General features: G+C 29.1%; 1 protein-coding gene across 1 annotated transcript in view; it reads left to right on the top strand.

Moving 5' to 3' along the window:
• LOC148304432 (serine/threonine-protein kinase 32A) overlaps nt 1-25,563 on the top strand; it is an 89,413-nt gene that overhangs the window by 8,279 nt on the left and 55,571 nt on the right. The window contains exon 3 of the mRNA XM_088268333.1: nt 9,663-9,828. Coding sequence (XP_088124459.1) covers nt 9,663-9,828 — 166 coding nt within the window. The remainder of the gene's footprint in view (nt 1-9,662; nt 9,829-25,563) is intronic.

Below are 25,563 nucleotides of genomic sequence, written 5' to 3'. Positions count from 1 at the left end.
ATATATATATATATATATATATATATATATATATATATATATATATATATATATATATATATATATATATATATATATATATATATATATATATATATATATATATATATATATATATATATATATATATATATATATATATATATATATATATATATATATATATATATATATATATATATATATAAGTATATATAGTGTACTAAGCAAAACTCAAATAAATTGCATTTGTAAGTCACTTTGTAGTAATTTTTTACTAATTTTTCGTATGAATCATACTTTGAAATATTGCCTTTTCTTAAAATCTAATGTGACATTTCATTATCAAGCACAGAATGTAAACCTTAACCTAAATTTGAAAGTTGTATCCTTGGGACGTTGAATAATGAAGAACGGGTGGGATGTTTTTTTTATTTTTTAATACAAAAACCCCCTTTCTATTGTCGTTATGTTTTCATACAATGATAAAATAAACAGCTCCCGCTCTTCGTTATTTAACTTCCCAAGATCTCAACTCTCAAGTTTAATCTAAATACTTAAAAGGTTTATATTATCCACTGACACTTCGTGATGGAATTGCATTTTTAATTTATTATTAGATTAAAACCAATATTTTTAGCTTTTCCACTTTTTTATTTGACCAGCGACCGGGTTTCGTCGTTACCGACATCATCAGACTGGTCCAGTCTGATGATGTCGGTAACGACGAAACCCGGTCGCTGGTCAAATAAAAAAGTGGAAAAGCTAAAAAAATTGGTTTTAATCTAATAATAAATTACTTAAAAGGTGTTTTATATTGATGTTGAATGCATCGAATACGTGTCACAATTTTTTTTTAAAGTTTTGTGTACCATGTAGATCATTAATTAAAAATAGTCGAAGACTGAGTAAAATATTTTGATATTCTTTTTTAATTCTCTCATACTCATTTTACAATTCATGTCCACTGGCTTTTTTCTGCAAAACTCCAAACGAATATGTGTCGTTTTGCATGGAGTTTGATTTTAAAGTTTTGAATGTGACACAAAAAAACGCGATGATTTATTTCTATACTTTTAAATTGTGGTTTTTTATCTCAAAACTACTCCGTTTTTCATTATTTTAAATAATAAAAAAGCTCTATAGCTTTTTTCGTTGTTTTAAACCATGACGAAATTGACTTTTATAAGAGATTTTAGATAACATTAATTTATTTAAAGAAAAAGTAGTATTTACCAAGTAAAAATGGATAGATATTACCACAATGTGACTGCCAAATCTATTTATTAATTTATTTATTTATTTCAAAACATATTACATACATAAGTCATATATACATATAATATTCCCGATGAGTAATTTCTATTTTTCATTTTGGGACATGGGATTAAGGTTTACAAGACTGGAACACAAATAATACAGAAACAATTTTTTTTTTTTAATAACCAAAACTAATAAATGGCAAAATATAAAAACGATAAACAGGTATAATAAATATATTAATACATATCTCTCACTCCTTTCAGGAACGTCATAAACCAAAAAACTAGATTTTTCAGGAAAACGTTTTTAAAGTTTGAAAATATAATACAATGTATTAAAAATAAATATCAAGCCACTTATTGAAATTGATTTTTTTAGGTAAAACCTGAAGATATTTTCTCCATTTAAACAATACCTTTTCTTCAAAATGCAAAAACAACACTTTATGTAGCGGGTAAATATTAAGTTAAAAATATGCCTCTTTTGCTGGGATATAGTATATTTTTTTGGCATATAGAAAACATGCACAAATGAAAATTGATGATTTTCGATTTATGACGTTCTTGAAAGGAGTGACCGATATGTATTAAATCTGATGACAGGACGTTTGATTTCCAATTTCCCTTCTTAAAAAAATTGCTCTGTCTCTGTTAAGACCTACAAAATATTTATTGAAAATTCAAACCTTCATTTCTGCTGAATTTCACGTTAAGCCATTGTTTGTAAAAAAAATAGGGGTTGGATAAATACGTTGTACTCACAAAACAATTAATCATTTTTCGTCGGGACTAAGTGCTATTGCAAACATTCGAGCTAAACATTCCTCCCATATTTTTTCGCTTCACTTTACATGAACGTAGACAATAATTCGGAAATAAATCATATTTTATTGTCTTTTTTGCGTATTCACAATAGGATTTGAATATTTTTGTACATTCCCGGCATTTTATTCTGTAATTAGGTACCTAGGTCGGTTGTTGTTTTTAAAAATATGTATTTTTGTGAAAAGGGCGTGTCATTATTCTCCCACGTTTTTTTTACAGAATACCAACGTAATAAATTACTTGAACTATGGGAATTTGAATGTTTTTGAAAATTCCTAGCATTGAATTCTGTAATAAGGTACCCATATCAGTTGTTTTTTTTCAAAATATCTTTGTGAAAACGCTTGCCATTATTTTTTGGGGGTATTCCAACATATCAACCTAATAAATGACCTAAACTATGAGAATTTGGATAATTTTGTACATTTCCAGCGTTTTATTTGATAATTAGGTTATCTTTTATCATATCGCTCACTCCTTTCAAAAACGTCACAAATAAAAAAACTTGATTTTTCAGGAGAATGTTTTTAAAGTTTAAAAATATAATACAATATATTAAAAATAAATATCAAGCCACTTATTGGACTTTTTACTGTGCAACAGATCTTTTTAGGTAAAACCTGAAGGTTATTTCTCAATTTGAAAAATATTAAGTATATTTAAAAAAAAATAATTAAACAATACCTTTTCTTCAAAATGCAAAAACAACACTTTCTGCCCTGTAGCGAGTAAATATTAAGTTAAAAATATGCCGCTTTTGCTGGGATATAGTACATTTTCTGGGCATTTCGAAAATATGCACGACTGAAAATTAACGATTTTTGATTTAAGACGTTTTTGAAAGGAGTGAGCGATATGTCAGCTTTTGTCTTCAGAATGTGTTTATGAAAAGGCATACCATTATTTTCAACCATTTTTTAAACCGATTATCGTCCTAATAAATTACTTGAACTGTAAGAATAAGGATATATTTTTTTTCTAATTTCCGTTTTTTTACACGTTTTTAACCTAATAATATTCTTAAATTTCATTAATTTACTTGCTTTAATTCAGTGGTAATACATATCCATTTTTCATTTAAGATTGGTAAATACCACTTTTTCTTAAAATCAATTGTGACACGTGTTTCGATGTATTCCGCTTCATTTCGATTCTGCGTCATATACAGTATTTAAAAAATGATGAAAATGAAACATATGCCACAAGACATTTTTGGAAATAGTGATATTTAACAAGATTTTTTTAAATCTCATGGTAAACTATTACACTTTGACATCTCAACATAGATTAAGAAGAATATAAAAGTTTTTAAAATTTACTTGTAATAATATTTTTCATCAGTGGTAACATGGACAGTAAAAATAATGTTTAATGCATCGAAACACGTGACAATATTTTTTTAATAAAATGTATTGTCAATCTAACTTAATGTCAATCCTCAAACATTTTTAAGACACTTGTATTCGAAGAATAAAGTTTTTTACAGACTCTTGGTTGTCTTTTTTGGAGTTTGAAATTATTTCAAATTGTAGTTGATGACTTTCTTGTTCCAAAGAAAGAAATTAACTAGAAAAAGACGTTCTTGTTCCAGTAAAGTCTTCATTGTTCCAGTAAGTTCGGGTTTCCATGTCAACCTGTGTAAAAACATTGTGTTTAACCCTTATCAGGCCCGAGCGGGATAATACGTCTGGATTGCAGTGTCGGCTACAGACACTCGCACTATTGTTATAAAACTGCCTTTGACTTAGTACAAAATTATCTGCCAAGAAAGGCATTCTAAAGTTTCATTTAGACCCTTGACATTGAAATTTCACCAGTTAACTTTGTTAGTTAAGAAGGCAAGCTATTTTATTTTATCTTTAAAAACAGTTGCAAGGTTTTTTTAAAATAATTTAATTCATTTGCTACACATTTTTACTTTTGATAACATTTTGAGTGAGTCCAAAGACTTGTTTACAAATCTGGATTATCATATTACATAATAAATAAGCTTTTACCTCTCACTAATAGATGTCCCTAGTGAAAATTCTAGTGTTTGTTGTACAATGTTTCAAAATTATATCACACATATAGAACTTTCAACAATTTGAGTAATGTGGTTGTCAATCATGGGTAGAATTGGTGAATGTTACTCGTCTGTTAAGTGATCACTTAAACTAGTCTATGACGGTCGTAAGCCCCATAAATACCCTGCTTCCAAATTCATCTTCATCTATGTTGAGATGTAAAAAAATAATAAATTTAAATTAGTTACGCTGTTCTCTCCAATTAACAAACTGACTAAGCTCTTGTGCTTGGAGAGGGACTTACGCTCATTGATTACTATGTATGCCTATAAGTAAAATAATTTATTTGGTTTTATTTTGTGTATTTTTTTATAAACATGTTAATAAGGCATTTTTTATTTTTTTATTTTAAAACGTTCAATTTTTTCGTCAGCCTGTGACAGGCCATAAGCCTTGTAAGTACCCAGACTATCGCTTTACTCTACAGACCTATTGTAATATGCGTTATCCCCTGCCTTCATACATCTTCCTACAAAAAGCTTACCGAGTTTTATTTTGAACTTTCATCCTTATATAATATAATGCTTGCTACCTTTTGTGATCTTCTACATAATTTTGCACTTACCGCGATCTACTTTTTCAGCGATCTGTGGAATTCTTATACATATTATATCTATGATGTACAAGAAAAACGGGGTAAGGAAAAGATATTTTGGAACCATCTGATAAAACTTTTTCTTATAAAACATATTCGATGGGCGTGATGGATTAACCACATAGTGCCTGCCGAATCAATTAATGAAATTTAAAAATATCTTTAAAATATTACTTTTGAATCAAACACAGATTTTTTAAGTCTACTAAGTGGAAACATATCACAAACACCCAGATCAATTGAAAATAAATATTTCATTGATTTATTTCTGCAGTTTGTGGAATCGAATTTGCGACACCAGTTTCAAAGTCGAGCGTCTACCTAACTACACCACGGCGCCTGTCATAGGAAGAATATGCATAGATCCGCTTAATATTTACTATCATCGTAAATATATCACTTAACACACGTGTAACATTCTCCAATACTACCCATGATTTACAACCACACTGCTCAAATTCTTGGAAATGATTACTTAAACCCGCCTATGATAGTCGTAAGCCCCGTAAATGCCCAGACCTTCATATTCTTGTACATCATGAAAAATAACTCCTTTAATTGAAGAAAATCCAAATTTGTGTACAAGTATGTAGACAAACTCAAAATGTTGTTAAGATATATATAGTTATACAAAGAAAGGCGTTGAAAAATAGGCGTCGAGTCAAAAACATTTGAGAATCTATGGTTCAAACTAATATAAGTCTCTTCATAAGTACTAGATCGAGTCTCTTTTTAGGACGATAGTGATAGTGTACTGTAGCGAATGAACCGCCCACTGAATGAAACGGCTCTTAAAAGGACCACTTTACCAACTTAACAAGTCGCGTCGAACGATCCATTTTCCCAACGGAATGGTCCTCAAAAGGACCACAGTTATTATAATTTATTGTTATTTAACCTGTTTTAAATCATTATTTTGCCAATTAAGCTAAATGGTTTGTGAGAATAGGACTGTTTGGCCAATAAAGACATCAAACGATTCGTTGAAATGAGTTATAACCAGATTTTTTTTCTAAAACTGTGTTAAATAAATCTGAATCTTTTTTACCCCCATTTATGTGTGGTACTTTTTTCCAACCAGTTTCATCTTCAAAAATCGACAATTACATGAAATAAAGATGACAAGGTTCTCGTCGAAACCAGTTGGAGAAAAGAACCAAAAACAAAAGTGGTTAAAAAATCTTTTTTTTACTTTCTGAAGTTTTTTAAAGTATGCCACAAAGTTTCTGGAAAAAACAATCTAGGAATGTTTTTTTGTATTTAAACTCTATTATACTTTCAGTCTATAAGTACACATACATCCCTGAAGATGACAAGGTTCTTATCGAGAACAGTTGGAGAAAAGCACTTAAAATAAAAGTGGTTAAAAACAATGTACTAAAGTTTTATTAAATGTGCCACATCTTATTTTTAAAAAACTTCAGGAAACGTTTCCTAATTAAGTTTTAAAAATCTAGTATTCTTTGAGTCGATTCCATTTCGATACCTAAATAATTTGAGTCTAACACTCATTATCGTTCACTTTATTTTAACAACCACAAAAAAGGTCATTCATCAATCGAAGATATAAATTTAAAAAAATATAAACACAATAACAATTTAATGAAATTAACCAAATTCTAGGAAGAAAAAATCATCACATATATCATTGTTTATTAAAGTGGTATTACACAAAGTAAACGATGAATGATAAGCAGAATTTTATATTACCATACCACAAAGTTAACAAAGCTTTTATTATCCCAATAAACATTTTTTTGTATTCTCTAAGTTTTTTTTATTTAAGTAAAAAAAAAATCTTTAATGATGCTTTTTTGGAGATAACCGAAAAATACGAGTATATCCAGTTCAATGAACACCTAAGATGAGTTGGCACTTAAATGACCCACGGCTACTTTAAGTGATGACAACGGAGAATATTGACTTGGGTCTCTTTACCAAAGTACCCTCTATAGGGGTAGTCGCTCCCTGTTTTGTCAACGAAGCCAGCTTTCGATATATTCCCTTATATATCATCCCCTCACAGCACACCTTTAGGCTTCAGGAGATTCGAATCGAACGAGTTATATTGAATGCTACCTTCAATATCCATTATATTGAAAATAAAAGAAGGCTTTAATCACAGAAACAATATTATTTATCGCCATAATGAAAAAACTGTCATTCAATTGTACGGAAATCGTTATATAGCTGTATTGCAAAATATTCTAAGTCCCTTTGACCAAATGTAGTATATATATTTTTAACCTATTTCTGCATTTTTAATAATCTAGTTCAATGATTTTTTTTAAAACATGTCGCTCACTCCTTTCAAGAACGTCATAAATCAAAAAACTTAATCTTTCAGGAGAACGTTTTTAAAGTTTAAAATATAATACAATGTATTACAAATTAATATCAAGCCACTTACTGAACTTTTTGCTGTGCAACAGATCTTTTTAAGTAAAACCTGAAGGTTTTTCTCCATTTGAAAAATATAAAGTATATTTAACAAAATAATTAAACAATACCTTTTCTTCAAAATGCAAAAATAACACTTTCTGCCCTGTAGCGGGTAAATATTAAGTTAAAAATATGCCACTTTTGCTGGGATATAGTACATTTTCTGGGCATTACAAAAACATGCACAACTCAAAATTGACGATTTTTTGTTTATGACGTTCTTGAAAGGAGTGAGCGATATGTGTTATTGACGATACACGCCAATATTTTGAAAATCCTTTCTAAATATTGTTGAGTTGTATTTTTTACTAGCTGAGGCTGAGTCCGGTTAAATATAAAAGAAATGAAAAAGAGCGCAAGCATTTTTAAGCTGGATGATTTTAACAACATTTTGAGTGTGTCCAAATCACAAAAAATCATGGACTGTTTTCAAAACATAATTAAATGAAGTCACGAAAATATGGTAGTATTATTTTTTGACATCTCATCAAAGATGAAAAACAATATGTAAGTCTGGGCATTTACGGGGCTGATAACCGTCATAGGCTGGTTTAAGTGATCACTTTACACACGTGTAACATTCACCAATTCTACCCATTATTGACAACCACACTACTCAAATTCTTGAAAGTTCTAAATATATGAATTGGAGATAATCCAGATTTTGTGAACAAGTATTTGGACACACTCAAAATGTTGTAAAAATATGGTAGCATTATAAATGTACGAAAATACAGGATTTTTTTGTTTTTCTTTATCCGTCCCGATAAAATATTCTCAGCTTTCCGTAATGGGGAAAAAGACAGATTTTGGCAGATTTATTGCTTTTGGTTTATAAGTACATACATACAAGTAGTCATAGTATTGAATCGACAATCCACTCACGAAGGTATTCAATCTACTTTTCCTCAATAAATAAATACACTAAGCGTTTATTCCTTTTCTGCAATACATCAATACGATGTTTAGTCGTTTAACACCACTTTTGCGTCCATTAATATATGTATGTAGTCACGACTAGTTTCGATAACTACAAATGTTCTCATTAACAAGTGAAACTAGTCGTGCGTACATTAATTAACTAAACAATTATATTTTACAAGTTTTCTATATTTATGTTCTGTGTTTATAGCAAATCATGATGTTTTTCCACAAAGTTCATGCCTAATTAATAAATAATACTATGTATCATCTCCGTTTTGGTAAAATTATCTCAATGCAAAAATATCCTCACAGCGTTATAAATAATAAAAAAGAGTCCGTAACACCTCATATATTTTCACTTTTATTTTATTTTACAACACTTTGTAGTTGTATCAATGCCTAAAATGGACTAACAGCGAAAGCAAAAATGGCAGCTCACAATAAAGTCCTGAAACCATCTCTTATGCTGGGAAATCAAGTATAGAGTTAAATGCAGTCAAAATACTATCTCTTAGACAAACGTGTGGCAAAACGATGTGTGATGTTCAAATGTTGAAATATGGAAAGAATTCAAGGCTTAAGATAGGCATTACCGATAAAATTAAGAACGGTGTGTTTAGATCAAGGGTGGCCAACCCGCGGCCCGCGGGCATCTAAAAAAAATCAAAAACCAATTAAGGTTTGCAACTTCAACTATTGAAAGAGATTTAGAAAAATTAAATAAGCGAAAAGAAACTCAAATCTCGCACTGAGTGGTCATTGATAAATTGGATTTGTTTTTTTTTTTAATGTTAATATTGTTCAATTTATGTGCCCTTATTGATAATTTTAATTGTTAAAATTTTCAAAATGTATATTACGGTTAAAATATATTTTTGTTGATTCAATTTGTGTTTTCTTCTCACATCTGGTCGCAGTAATGTTTTTTTCACAATTACTCTGATCGTACTTTTTGATTACCTCTGCATTCAAATTATTTATAATACTTAAAAAAACGGTTATTATGAAATTCATTAATTTTTTTTCTACTGTCTGTATATGGCCCTTGGGAAAAGTTTAGATCATCGATGTGGCCCGGGGTGCGAATTGGGTTGGCCAGGCCTGGTTTAGATGGTTTGGACATGTGAACCGAATGAATGATGACAGAATGGTGAAACAAATTTATGAGGTAAATACGTCTATAAAAGCAGAATAATACTGGGAAAAAGTTGGCATGATCATGTTTTCAAATATTTGAAAGTAGTCAGGTTAGGAGTGGGAACAATCGGGGGGTATATATGAGGAGATGCAGGAATGTGGAAGAGGCGAAGAATGTTTGCAAATACAGATTGGTGCGGCGTTCTACTATCTCTGCCTACCCTTGGGAAGAAGCGGCGTGATGATTAGTAAATGAATAGAGAAATGGGTGGGCGATGAAAAATTTTGACCTTGAAAAACAGGCGTCGACTCAAACAAGTTTGGGAATCTGTGGTATATACACTACATATAATGAAGTTACCTATTTTCTATTTCAGCACAAAGGGTGCTCAATCCTTTCTTACTAATCTCTTTTCCATTTTTCGTCCTTAGGTCTGCATCGTCCAAAAAAAGGACAGCAAGCAGATGTTCGCAATGAAGTACATGAACAAGGCCGCCTGCGCCGAGAGGGACGCGATGAGGAACGTGCTCAGGGAGGTGGAACTCCTCACGCAGCTGGAGCATCCCTTCCTCGTCAACATCTGGTTCAGCTTTCAGGGTATGCCCTTTTTGTTCATTGCCCATATTTTACTAGACTTGAAAGACAACTTAATCGTGTTATGATGGAAATCTGCCAGTGGTGCTTTACAGGGCTTTTTTAACGATATTAATTTTATATGGATATTTAAAATTTGCATTTAAATAATGTTTTTTTTTTTTAAAGATGCACTATTTCTGTCGAAGTTTACTTGGTAAACACCACATATTCTTAAAAACTAGTTGTGACACGTGTTTCGATGCATTTTACATCATTATGAAACACTGTGAAATTTATATGAAAAATTACTGCAAACTGACGATTAAATCAAATAATTCAATTTATTAAGTTTTGGTTGCGATTTTATATGTAGGCATATTCACATTTATATATATATATATATATATATATATATATATATATATATATATATATATATATATATATATATATATATATATATATATATGTATATATATATATATATATATATATATGAACAAGTATTTGGACACAATCAAAATGTTGTATATATATATATATATATATATTTATATATATATATATATATATATATATATATATATATATATATATATATATATATATATATATATATATATATATATATATTTATATTTATATATATATATATATATATATATATATATATATATATATATATATATATATATATATTTATATATATATATATATATATATATATATATATATATATATATATATATATATATATACATATATATATATTTATATATATATATATATATATATATATATATATATATATATATATATATATATATATATATATATATATATATATATATATATATATATATATATATATATATATATATATATATATATATATATATATATATATATATACTTTCAACCCTTATGTATGGAAGCGAAGCGTAGAGTTGGCAAAAGAACGAAGAAAATAGACTGAATGCAGTCGAAATGCGATCCCTCAAAGTAACGTGTGGCAAAACCATGTATGATAGATAATCGAATGGCGAAAGGAAAGAATGCAAGACTAAGATTGAACGTTATCGATTATATTTTTTAAAGGTGTCTTGACATGGTTTGGACATGTGGAAAGTATGAGTGAGGAAAGAACGGTAAAATAAATTTATGAGGCAAGTGTAGTTGGTAAAATAAGCATAGGAAGACCAAAGAAAACTTGGAACGATCAGATATATCTATTACTGAGTGGTGTGGCGTTCTTTTCTCTCTGATTACCCCTGCGGGGAAGCGACGTGATGGTAAGCTAGTTAGTACATATATTGCTCACTCCTTTCAAAAATATCATTAATAAAAAATCGTCAATTTTCAGTTGTGCATGTTTTCGGAATACTTTGAAAATGTACTATATCCCAGCAAAAATGGGCATATTTTGGCATTATATTTATTATGGCACTCGCTACAGGGCAGAAATTGTCGTTTTTGCATTTTGAAGAAAAGGTATTGCTTATTTTTTTATTTAATATACAAAATGTTATTAAAATACCTAAAAAGATCTGATGCACAGTAAAAATTTCAATTAGTGGCTTGATATTTATACATATTTAAAACATTGTTTTATATTTTTAAATTTTGAAAACGTTCTCCTGAAAAATCAAGTTTTTTTTATTTATGACGTTCTTGAAAGGAGTGAGGGATATGTGTGTTGGAATACTAGAATTATTCATACATGACGATTGAAAAGAACAAGTAAGAAACAATTGGTGGTCATTACTTAATCTCTTTCCACCACATTTAACGCAAAGCCCAGGCGTTTTATAATAAGGGAAGGTTAATGAGACACCGTAATGCGAGACCCTCGAACAAGGCGAGCCCTTCCGAATGGCTAATTAAATTAAAGGCCACTTAGTAATATCATTTGGCGTCCCTTCAAATCTTTTTACTACCACAATTAATTAAATTATAGCTGCGAAGGCTGCTAACAACTTTCTCTCGCACTCTGCCATTATTTCCTGGAAACTGAAAGTCTCAATTTTCAGCAGAACATCTTTCAAAACTTTAAATGTTTAAGTGGAATTTCATGGTTACAATCAGGGTATTTTCTGAATTGAGAGGCAATTATTGGAATGTTTTAAATGTTCAAAGCGCATTTTTTTATGATGCCAACGATCATATTGGTCACTATTAGAGTATTTTGTAAAATCGATGATCTTATTTTGAACGTATTAAATGTATAAACTGCACTTTTGATCACAATGGTCACACTAAAGGGTAGTTTTAAAAATCAGGGAATATATTTTGAATGTATTCAATACATATAGCGCATTTTAATGATTTTATTTCGTGAGATGGTCAAAATTAGAGTAATATTGAGAATACAATTAGAGTATTTCAAAAAATCGGAGATGGGTAACATTTTGTATTGTTAAGTAATATATCCAAAATTTATCGCGGTTAATGGATTGAATTCTTCTGTACAACATTTTGAGTGTGTCCAAATACTTGTTCACAAAATCTGGATTATCTCCAATTACAGGAGTTATTTTCATATTATTTATTTAATTAATTGTTATTGTAATTTATCCTGTAATTGGAGATAATCCATATTTTGTGAACAAGTATTTGGACACACTCAAAATGTTGTAAATAAATTATCTGGTCAATTTATTAGCTTAAATAATTAAAATGAAAATGGTGTTTTCTGGCGTTTCTCATGTGTGTGATTATAATCCAGGATTCGGACCTCGCATACTAATATAAGAGTTTCTGCTTAATAAAAAGCTTCTTTACATCTCACCAATAGATGCCTCTAGTGAAGTTCTAGTGATTCAAGAACAAGGTTTCTAAATTGGTTCATATATATAGAACTTCCAAGAATTTGAGTTGTGTGGTTGTGAATATTGGGTGGAATTGGTGAATGTTACACGTGTGTAAAGTGATCACTTAAACCAGCCTATGACGGTCGTCAGCCCCGTAAATGCCCAGACTTCCATATTCTTCTTCATCTTTGATGAGATGTCAAAAAATAAAATGAATTCTTCTTTATTTACATACTTTAATGATATGTAAATGAAGTAGAATTCAATCCATTAACCGTGTTGGATTACATATTACCCAACAATGCAATATGGAATTCTACCAACTGTCTGCGGTTACAATAGACATTTTGTATGTTTCAAATAAATATTGCACTTTTTAGTATAATTATGATCACGATCCGAGTATTTTGTAAAATCTGGGATACTATTTTGAATGCTTTCAATAAAGTATACACTTTTTATTATACAAATTAAAGTATTTCCTAAAATAAAGGATAACATTTTAAACGTTTTAAATAAATAAAGCGCCTTTTACGATATAAATAACCAGAATAGTCATAATTCGAGTATTTTTTAAAATTCAGGATAACATTTTGAATTTATATAATAAATAAAGAGTATTTTATGATACAAATGTTCATAATGTTTAGAGTATTTCGTTAAATCGGAGATAACATTTTAATTTTTTTAAATAAACAAAATTATTTTTTATGATACCAATGATCACACTAGTCACCATTGAATTATTTTGTAGAATCGGGGATAAATTTTTTTTTCAGTAAACGTAGCGTATTTTTTTATACAAATCAGTATTTTTAAGAAATATGTAATGTTTTAACTATCTGTTTGAAAAATGAGAACCTTTTTTTACGTCACGCCATAAGAATTAACAAATTTTAAAACGTTACGAGCGTGGGCGATTTTAAAAAAATGGTTTTATGCAGAAAATTAAATCTGCCTTCAATTCTGAATTAAAAAGGTCTTGAATATTTAAATAATTCAAACTTCACCTTTAAATACCGATGATTTTTTAAACTTTAAGCATGTTGTATATAAAATATTCCGTTATACGGGTATATGTCAATCTATGGTGACGCACTAATAAAATCTCCCAATTTAAGCGAAAATTTGGACCCATTTAAATAAAGGCCATGGTTATAAAGTGTTTGACGTTTTTGCCGTGAATTATTTTGATAATTGATTCAGAAATTTAGCGCTCTCTATTTTAGCTTTTAACCACGAGCCCGCATACATTTTGTACGTGCTTTGGTTTTCTTACGCATTTAGTATTTATTACGATACTCTGTGTTTATTATGGCTTTAATTAGAATCATTAATTTCTTACGCTTGGTATATTTACGTGTTATTACCCCTACTGAAATTAATAACGTATATGAAAATTACTTTAAAGACTTGTTTATCTAGAATTGGCATTTACTCTTTATTTTATGATTTTATATTAAAGGTAATCAACAATTTTTGATATTTATTTATTAATTTATTTACGGTATTACTGCCTTTACCAAAAAGTAGCATGGAAATTAGAAATTAAGAAAGATCAAAGAGAAAATAACAATAAATGATATAAAATAAAATTAAAATTAAAATAATGAAAAAATATGTAAAAGTTAAAAAATGGTACTAAACTAAGTGAATTTTTTTAATGGTACAAATTAGGGAAGCTAATAATCACCACACAGTTTATAGCAAGAGATCCAAAAAGTGCTCTATAAAATTTGACATAAAGACATTAATTGGTGTACTAAAAATATGAACCAATGGCCCGTATTCATTGCCACATCTTAGAATCAATCTCATGACACAGTGCATATAAGTTTACAACAGCCGTTTTTGTTGGATTAAGAAAAGTTTTAATTAAACAGACACCTTTTTTATTCAATTAAATAAAATATATTAAATTATTTTAATTATATAAAATAAAAAGAATCTCTGCTAAATAAAAGCTTTTCTTAGAAAATCAAATTATCACTATATATTCGGCGATCAATCACTCTGCTTCCTTCTTAGTCAAGCGTAATATGGAGCTTCCTCTATACACATTTTCATTCATTTTATTTATCTTTAATATATTTTCGGATTTATTTTACAAAGCGTAAACACAAACATTATCAATATGTATATATATATATATATATATATATATATATATATATATATATATATATATATATATATATATATATATATATATATATACGCCCCCATTGTGTAATGTTTAGCAATTTGAAGGGGGATGAAAAATCACTGATATTTATTTGGACCCTCTAGATTCTAGTGCTCAGAACTACACTTAAGTCAGGTATTTATTTCTAATTATAAAACCAATATATTGTCATATTCCCATAACTTATTTTTTTTTCCAATTATCACATTGATTCCGTATCCATCTATGTATGGATGCGTCGAAAAATGTGTCACAATAGTTTTTAACAAAAAAATGATCCTTACAAAAAGTGATAGTCACAATAGATTTCAAGAAAGTGGTAGCAAAACAAACAAATATTGAAAATTAATAGATATTACCCCAAAGTGAATTTAATCAATTAAATTGATAAAAAAATAAATAAATGTTTTTTATTAAACATTTATATATTTTTATCAATTTACATTTTTGATACACTTTCAATATTTCCGAATTTCATTATTTACAGACCATTCACCATATCGCTCACTCCTTTCAAGAACGTCATAAATATAAAACTTGATTTTTGAGGAGAACGTTTTTAAAGTTTAAAAATATAATACAATGTATTAAAAATAAATATCAAGCCACTTATTGAACTTTTTACTGTGCAACAGATCTTTTTAGGTAAAATCTGAAGGTTTTTTCTCCATTTGAAAAATATTTAGTTTATTTAAAAAAAGAATTAAACAACACATTTTCTTCAAAATGCAAAAACAACACTTTCTGCACTGTAGCGGGTAAATATTATATTAAAAATATGCCGCTTTTGCTGGGATATAGTACATTTTCTGGGCATTCCGAAAACATGCACAACTGAAAATTGCCGATTTTTGATTTATGACGTTCTTAAAAGGAGTAAGCGATATGTTGTTTCATACGTATAATGATGCTGAACGCATCGAAAACATGTTACAGTAGATTGAAAGAAAATGAAATATTTCCAGAGTAAATTTTAAATTTCAGATATTACCACAATATTACTGTATTACCAAAGATATTTCTTTTCTATACACTTTCGACATATCCGAGTTTCATCACTTACAGACCCCAAGTCAGTTGGGTAGATGTATATCGGCTAGATAAATCCCGAATACGTATTCAGGCAGAGGAAACTCAGCTGAGCTCGATAGCCAATCAATCACTCGGGTTCCTAAATAATCACCGACGAACGAAATAAACTTTTGGAATCCACTTCACAGGAAGAAGAAGACGTGAAAAGCTTATCAAGAGACAACTTCCAAAAAAGCTTTTTCAAGGAACGAAACTTTTCACTAAATCTCTAATAATTGCTTAAACAATATAAATATTATAAAATGAATAGGACATTGGATTATTCATTTCCATTTAAGTTTTATTTAGTTAATAGCACTATTTTGTTTGGAATATTGAAAGCATTAACTTTGTGGATCATATTGATATATTATTTCGAGAAATAAAAATACTTTGTGTTCTGATCCACTCACATTTTTATTAATCAACTAGTTTCGGCAACAACCTGTTGCCCTCTTCAGGGTTTAATTTATTACATATTAGTAATTCGATTCCCAGGGGGTCAAATAAATATAAGTGATTTTTTCACTGTAATATTTATTCAACATTACCCTGGACTGATCACCTTTCCTTCATGTGTAAACTATCAAGATAACACTGTGTTCATATGAAACAGTGCCCCATGCACCATTGGGGTGCGGATAAGGGTTTTATTATTATTTTATATTATTAAAATGATAAAAATATCGAACAATTTTCGGATAATCTCCCCTCTTAAAAATTCCTTCAAAACTATGACTACATGGAATGTGCTTCGTAATACGGCTTTTAGGCTTTATATCACGAAACAAGTAGAGCTTAATTGTGAGATATCCCATTCGGGTTTATGGGGATGATTAGGCTTGATTATTTAAGACGAAGTTATGTTTTACTTAGTTAAACAGAATTGTTATAACAAAGTAATTAACTATTTCAAAGCTCCTTTGTTTAATATACTCATACTGTAGCGTTGCTAAACCTAACTTTGAACCAGACACCCAACAATGAACCAAAGTGGAGTTTACCTTTTCATTATTTTTATTTTAATTTATTTTGTTTGGTAATTTTACAGAAAAGTATTAATATATAACGAGAAATACAAAACAGGCCATGAAAACAGTTACCATTCCAGTTAGTAAATTACACATTTGTAATTTAATATAAATAAATTGTATAGAAAGGAGAGTGAATGCTGGGAACAGAGTGAATGGTGCACTAAAATCAGTTTTAGCAAATAAAAATCTATCAGCGGAAGCTAAACTGGCAGTACACAATGGAGTTCTGGTTCCAACCCTTATGTATGGAAGCGAAGCGTGGAGTTGGCAAAAGAAGGATGAAAGCAGACTGAATGCAGTCGAAATGCGATCCCTCAGACGAATGTGTGGCAAAACGATGTTTGATAGATGTTCGAATGATGAAATAAGGAAAGAATGTAAGGCTGAGATAAGCATTATCGATAAAATTAAGAAAGGTGTGTTGAGATGGTTTGGACATGTGGAGCAAATGAGTGAAGAAAGAACGGTTAAACAAATTTATGGAGCGAATGTAGTTGGAAAAAGAAGCAGATGACGACCGAGGAAAACTTGGCACAATCAGGTATGTCAAATACTTGAAAGCGGCCGGGTCAGGAGTCGTAATAATCGTCGGGTATGTATGAGGAGATGCATGAATGTAGAAGAGGCAAAGAATGTTTGGAAAGACAGAGTGGTGTGGCGTTCGATTCTCTCTGCCTACCCCTGCGGGGAAGCGGCGTGATGGTTAGTTAGTTAGTTAGTTAGTTAAATTGGATAGTCTATTCACAGTTATTTTACCTTTAATTTTTTTTATTTATTTGGCAGTTTAAATAATTTTAAAAAATATAAGAAAACTAGAGGTAAAATAACTTTGAACAGACTGTAGAGGGATGAGAGGAAGGAAATTATTATTATCACGATATTTATTTAAGATTTGGTTTTCCAAAAGGAATTTTACAATTATTGGGTACAGTGTCCGAAATTGGAAAAAAACGTGTTGAATGTGTCTAAATACTTGTTCACAAATCTGGATCATCTCCATTTAGGAGTTATTTTGACATCTTGATATGGACGAAAAAGAATATGGAAGTCTGGGTACTGACAGCGCTTATGACCTGTCATAGGATAGTTAAGTGATCATTTTACACACGTGCAACATTCACCAATTCTACCCATCATTAGCAACTACACTACTCAAATTTCCAAGCAAATAACAACTTATTTTCTAGATATATTGATCAATCTCGTAACACAGTACATACGAGTTCACAACAGCCATCTTTGATTAGATTAAGAAAGCTTTTATTTAGCAGAAACCCTTTTATTTATCTGCAAGATTCGAACCTGGATTATTTCAAATACCGGAAAATGCCTGAAAACCTGATTTTTCATGCAGTTTATATAAAATATTAATCAAACAGCGACATTACACATCCCCGTTTATCACCTTTCGAGATACCAAACCAAGATGAAAATGAACCACTTACCCTAATTTACGCCCGGCTATATATGCATGAGAAAATCATTTTCAAAGAAATACAATAAGCTTTTGTCTTGTACTTTAACCTGTAAAACTAATACAAAGGAAAAATCACTTAAGTGTTCAGTTTCGCATGTTTCCGATTTAAAAGCCTTTTCCTCGCAGCATCTAATCTTTTCACCCAACTTCCATTATCTTAATGGTCATATACAACAACGTGGAGTGTATAAATACGAATACACCGCCATTTTATCTCTTGAGATAACTATCAAAACATCGTAACCATAATTACAAATAATATTAGTATTTGGACTCACTCAAAATGTTGTAAATAAATTATCTGGTCAAATTATAAGCTAAAATATAAAATGAAAAGGATATTTTCTAGCGTTTCTCATGTATGTGAGAATCCAGGATTCGGACCTCACATATAAATAAAAGAGTTGCTGCTCAATAAAAGAGCTTCTTTATCTTACCAAAAGATGTTACTGGTGAAAATTCTAGTGATTCTTGTACAACGTTTCAAAATTGGATCATATTTATAGAATGATGGATAGTAAATTAAATAAAAATAGTTACTAATTATTATTGATTTGGCATTAACTTTGTGAATGACGCGTTGATTATTTTAAAAATTTAAATCATTTGCTCAATACCACATATTGAGTTTTATTTCATTACACAACTAGTTTCAAAAACTACAGATGTTTTCATTAAAAGGTAATTACAAAAACTGACGAGCTAAAAAAATATTCAAGTATATGTAGAGGTAGGTAGAAATAACTAGAGTGGTGGGGGGTATTAAAGAGTGAGACTTTGTTTAATGGGAACACAGACAATAATGGTGATGTATTTTACAAAAGCATATTATAATTCAATGTTTTATCAGATTTTATTTTTTTATGTATTTGGCTGCCGAATTAAATTTCACACCAAAATTTATTACGTATAATTGTATTATGTACATTTTATTATGACACGTGTTTCGACGCTCATTATCATTATAAAACAATCGAAACACGTGTCATAATAGATTTTAACAAATGATTACTTTTAATGTCAAAATTTTAAATGATTGATTACCACGCAATAAGCACAAAAAAATTTTTTTTTTCATTTTAAAAATAAAACGTGATTCATTATTTACTTTTCCATGCAAATATTGTTAAAACGACAAACTTAAAATAATAAAATAAAGATAAAGAAACTTTTTCGCACTTTTTTACGTTACCGTGTTTTGGAATCAAGCACACAATTCATTAGACAGTGTTTATATTTATTCCTATCATTAAACACCTACTACGATGTACAATTTAGAATTAAGCACTAAATTTCTTCCTAAAGATGGCATTTTTTTGTTTTAAACACTAGATACTAATAGTAAATCTGAATCTATGTAAATAATTTAGAGACTTTATTTTGTATGTTAAAAGCATTGTTTACTTGTGGTATGGTAATATAACATTCTCCTTATCATTCATCGTTCACTTTGTGTAATACCACATAAAAGTGGTCCACATTACTACTAGTATAGCTCTATGAAGGAGATACATAAAAGAATACGCCCCATAGCACACCCGATGACGTAAAATTTTATGACGTATAGCGGTGTCCGTTTTTGTTTTTTTTTTATATTTAAAGTTTAACCCTAATTTCTCCCCTTACTTCTCTACAGAAATCAATAATAATATTACCGATAGTCATGTGATTTTTCAAATGAATTAATTTACCAATAATAACACTCCATGGGAATGATCCATTCTAGGATGCTTAGTGATTTGGTTATCATTCTGTAAAGCAAGGGTAGCCAACCCGCGACCCGCAGGCCGCATGCGGCCCACCGGGTGTTTACTTGCGGCCCATGGAGTATTTTACATATTATAGTGTACATATAACCACCAAAAGAACATTTCACCGCGCGTAGTTCGTATCATATCCCATATATGGAAGTATTTCACTATCATGCCAACTTCAAGACCCATATAATGGCGTCGAATAGTAAAGACGTTGGACCAAAGAAGAGAAGAGTAGCAGAAGAACTGAGAAGTTTTGTGATTATTTGTAGTATTGCCTTACTCTTATTCAATAAATATATATATATATATATATATATATATATATATATATATATATATATATATATATATATATATATATATATATATATATATATATATATATATATATATATATATATATATATATATCCAACAAAATCATTATTTAAAAAATTTCAAGTCCCAAATATAGAATCCATTTATAAAAAAAACGCAATTTTTCAAATACTAAAGGGTGACAAGTACATATTTGAATTTAACAAAAAAATTATCATCAAGATTCTCAAACGATTTTTCTACTCCAAAATGCAACACCAAGCAATTTCAGCAACACTTCAAATACTTGGTTATCAAACATTTGAATAAACTCCCTAAAGAAATTTAAAAAATAGATGATATAAAAATACTTAAGAAAAAAATTAAAGCTCCATACATTTAAATCTTGAAAAAATTTACAAAAAAAATTATTATATCTTTTATTATATAACATTAAACCACAAGTGTAAGTCCCTCTCCAAGAACAAGAGCACAGTCTCAGGAGAGGCACAGCGAATCGAAATATAAAAGTTCTCCATATGTATAAATGATTCAAATGTATTATGATATAAATAAAAATGTTAAAACATTAAATGAATGAATAAAAAAAATTAATTGAATAATAGAAGAAATTTTGTTTTACGGCCCGGTGTAAAATGTAATTTCTTAAATCTGGCCCGGCTGCTGAAAAGGTTGGCCACCTATGCTGTAAAGTGTGTTTTAAGCTTAATCTAGAATGCCAACCGCTGTGTTTGGGAACTAGATAACGCACAGATTGGCAGTAATGAGAAGGCAATTAGTGATTTGACGGAAAGCGGTACCAATTATGAGTATCAACATACATAAATCCTTGATTGCTAGCATAATATGTACAAAGGTTACTACATATATCAGGATAATGTACAATGTGTGATAATGTTTATATGTGTCGCCTACTTTAAAAATCTGCCAGATACACGTAAGTCGATTTCACAAAAAATTCAAATTCTCCGGGCAATGTCCATGTAGGTTATTTTTTCTCATTTATTTCATTGAAACATGCTTCTTGTGCCTATTTATTATACCTGTTTATTGTTTTTATATTTTTCCATGTATTAGTATTACTTTTGGTTATTTAAAAAAAAACTTTTTTGTTACTTTATTATTTGTGTTCCAGTCTTAATCCCATGTCCCAAAATGAGAAATATATGTTACTCATTGGGAATTTTATAAATATATATATATATATATATATATATATATATATATATATATATATATATATATATATATATATATATATATATATATATATATATATATTTATATATATTTATATATATATATATATATATATATATATATATATATATATATATATATATATATATATATATATATATATATATATATATATATATATATATATATATATATATATATATATATATATATATATATATATATATATATATTATGACTAATGTATGTAATATATTTTGAAATAAATAAATAAATGTTTCAAAGATTTGTCTATCTTTAGATAATATATTATGTAATAGAGAGTTTATCTTTTTTTTCAATACCTAAAAGAAAACACGAGACACAAACCGATAATGACGTCATCTTAATTTTTGACCTATCTCCGCTCTCTGATTGGCCGATATGGGTCAGAAGGTAAGTTTCATGAAAATAGCGGAATTTGAAATATAACGCTGTTTTTAAGTATTCAGTATGGTTTTCAAATTTATAAATACTTTTAACAATAAAACCCACAATTGGCATTCCGATAAAATATTAAAAAAATTGGATCTGGCGGATTTTGAAAGTAGGCGACACATATGTTGTTTGACAAAAAAAAACAGAATAGAACGCCACACCAATCTGTTTTTTTTTTTGCTTTTTTTTTTTCAATTAACACTTATAAAAGGCATTTGATTATTTGTTTAGAAATTAAATATCTCTCGTTCTCTCTCTATTTTTAACATTCTTATATAATTTTATTATTATAGATCAAACATTATATATTATACTAAACATAATTTCAGTTAGTTATGATTATTATTATTTTTTTAATTACCAAACTTTATTATTAATCTAGATGGAACCAATTTCATGTAATTTTTTTTTTTTATATGTTTATATATTTTTTATTTGTTCGGGAATTGTACAGCTTTACATTAAAGAAAGTATATAATAAAACAAAGTTACATTAATAATAATTAACATTACATTACATTAACAAAAATAGTTACTATAATAAAAATAAAGCCAATTAAACAGTTCCAGAATAAACAAATATTACAATTGTTTCTTCCTTTCTCACTCTTTTTTCACATATTTTTTTTTATTATTACAATACATTTTATTGGTAAAAACTAAAATCACTCGTAAATGAGTGGAAACTTATAAAAAAATATAGAATAACCTTCTTTTCTTTCCATCAAACAGAAAAAAACAAGTATTGGAAAATACTTAGATTTTAAAAAGTCTCAATAGATCGGCACATAAAAGTTTATGATATAAACACGTGTTTATGTACAAACTATATTTCCCAACAGTCGCAGAAGCGCTGGGGAAAAATTAAAATTTAACGCTTCCCACAATTTCCGTTTAAAAGTTATTTTTCCTATTCCGAATTCTAATGCCGCACTTAGCCTCAAACTTCGACCGTACAAAACGGGAACATTCCCCACTTTTATATTAATTTATTCACAATTTGGAACAAAGCCTTCAGTAATGGAGGAAACATGTAAGTTCATCCCCGAAGGTGGGGGTCTCTTCATCCCTGGGAGATTTACAAAACCGACATTTAAATCAGCAACCATTTATACAAGGGTGTTACCACTTATGGCTTCTAGCGCCCAAGGCGAGGGTGCCAGAACCTTCGATAACCAAAGCTCGCATGAATTTGTTTAAACAAATATATAATTTGCTTTAAGTTTTCCTTTAGGGTCTGAAGTAAGTAAATATAATTTATTGTAACTGCAGACAGTTGGTAGAATTCTATATTGAATTGTTGGGTAATATATCCTAAATAAAACAAGGTTTATTGGATTGAATTCTATATTTATTTATGTATATGTTAATACTTGACGCGTTTCGTCTAAGGACATTATCAAACACAGCAGCGTTTGATAAAGTGTTTGATAATTCGGCAATGACTATATAATATATTTTAAACTAACAGTAACTGAAGAATGTGATAAAAACTTTTTTAAATGAAATAACCTGCAAAACTTCTACTTTTAGAGGCTTGTCTGGAAATAGGATAGTAAGGAAAGGGAAGGTAAATGTTAAAAACACATCACAAAACCCAAGACTACTTGAAAATAAATTTTTCTGGAATTAATTTTACGATCGGTAGAAATCGAACCCGCTATGCCAGTTTCGCAGTCGAGCATCTACCCAACTACGCCACTAATATCAGTAAACTGACAATAAATGTAGAATATGTTATAATCTGACATCGAAATCTTTTAGTACACAACCATGATACATGATTTACACAACACGGTTTGAACAACGAAGGTTTGAAAGTCCCAAGAATTAACAATAAACATGGGAGTCGAACACTGCAATATATCGTTCCGAACATTTTTAATTTGTTGCCGACGGATGTTAGAGGTCAAAATAAAATATGGAACAAAGGTTAAATAAAGGAATGGGTGAATGATCAAGAATTAATTTTATGAAAATTGTAAAATAAGTATATATATTATTGATTTTTCTTTCTTTTTTGTGTATATATTTGGTTAAAATGATTAAAAAACAATAAAAAATGTATTGAAAAAGAACTCCACCGATAAGACACACAAGGTGGCTTGGTGTTTCTCTGCAAAATATATATATTTTTTTCAATGTTAAAAATTGTGATTTAAATAAATGTATACAATTTATGTTTATAAAAAAAAATATTTAAAAAAATTTGGCGACAATTACTGTATCTTTCACCCTTTATAAATGTTCATACATATGCACAACTACGTAGAGTTCATGAATAATATATTTTCCGCTGTCAAAATTTTAGGGTCGTAGTCGAAAAAAAAAACGTTTGAATTCAGCAAAAGAAATAACTCCCATTACTTACAACAATTTAAAATATTTAAGACACACTTATTCTTTGCGTTATATAAATATTTTCATCACAAAAGCCACTCAGATTTTAATTACAACTGTTATTTTAAAGTGCCTATTAAAGCGAAACTTTTAACAGGTTTTATAGCGTTTTATATTAGCGGCCTCCTGTATACACTTGTATTCCCATCTCGTATAAGATTAACTTAGAAATCTTAAGAATGATTAAGTTAGGCTTAGACGTGATGTTTTCTCAGCTCAGGGTTGCCACCTACCAAATCCGATTGAAAATCGGATACTTTCGTTTCGAATCGTGCACGATGAGTCCGTTATTTTTTTATTAAAAAAATTATGTATATTTTTAATCAAAAAATAATTTGTGAGATTCATTCCGAATAAGTTCACATATCGCGCACTCCTTTCAAGAACGTCATAAATCAAAAATCGTCCATTTTCTGTTGCGCATGTTTTCGGAATGCCCAGAAAATGTACTATATCCCGGCAAAAGCGGCATGTTTTTAACTTAATATTTACCCGCTACAAGGAAGAAAGTGTTGTTATTGCATTTGGAAGAAAAGGTATTGTTTAATTATTTTTTTAAATATACTAAATATTTTTCAAATGGAGAAAAAAACCTTCACGTTTTATCTAAAAAGATCTGTTGCACAGTAAAAAGTTCAATAAGTGGCTTGATATTTATTTTTAATACATTGTATTATATTTTTAAACTTTAAAAATGTTCTCCTGAAAAATCTTTTTATTTATGACGTTCTTGAAAGGAGTAAGCGATATATTTTCCATCTACAGATGAGATGACAATATTATAGGTGTCTCAACTTGATATGAAACATCTATCGTTCCTTTTTATTTGAAAGAAGATGGAAGTCTGAGCATCCCAGGGCTTACGACCTGGCAATTAGCTGGCTTCAGCGAGCAGTTTATACACTTCACGTTCGCCATTCGGCCCATTATTCAACATCTTTATTGCATTACTTAATTCTTGAAACGTGTAAATATGCAATGGTCTCGGAAACTTCCACATGTGGGAAAGATTTTCCATACGTTTGGA

This window comes from Brachycentrus maculatus, unplaced genomic scaffold (genome assembly GCF_059751285.1).
Source record: "Brachycentrus maculatus isolate JH-2025_06_01 unplaced genomic scaffold, ASM5975128v1 h1tg000320l, whole genome shotgun sequence".
Taxonomy (NCBI): domain Eukaryota; kingdom Metazoa; phylum Arthropoda; class Insecta; order Trichoptera; family Brachycentridae; genus Brachycentrus; species Brachycentrus maculatus.
The sequence above is the reverse complement of the archived record's forward strand: the minus strand, read 5'-3'. Positions and strand labels throughout refer to the sequence as shown.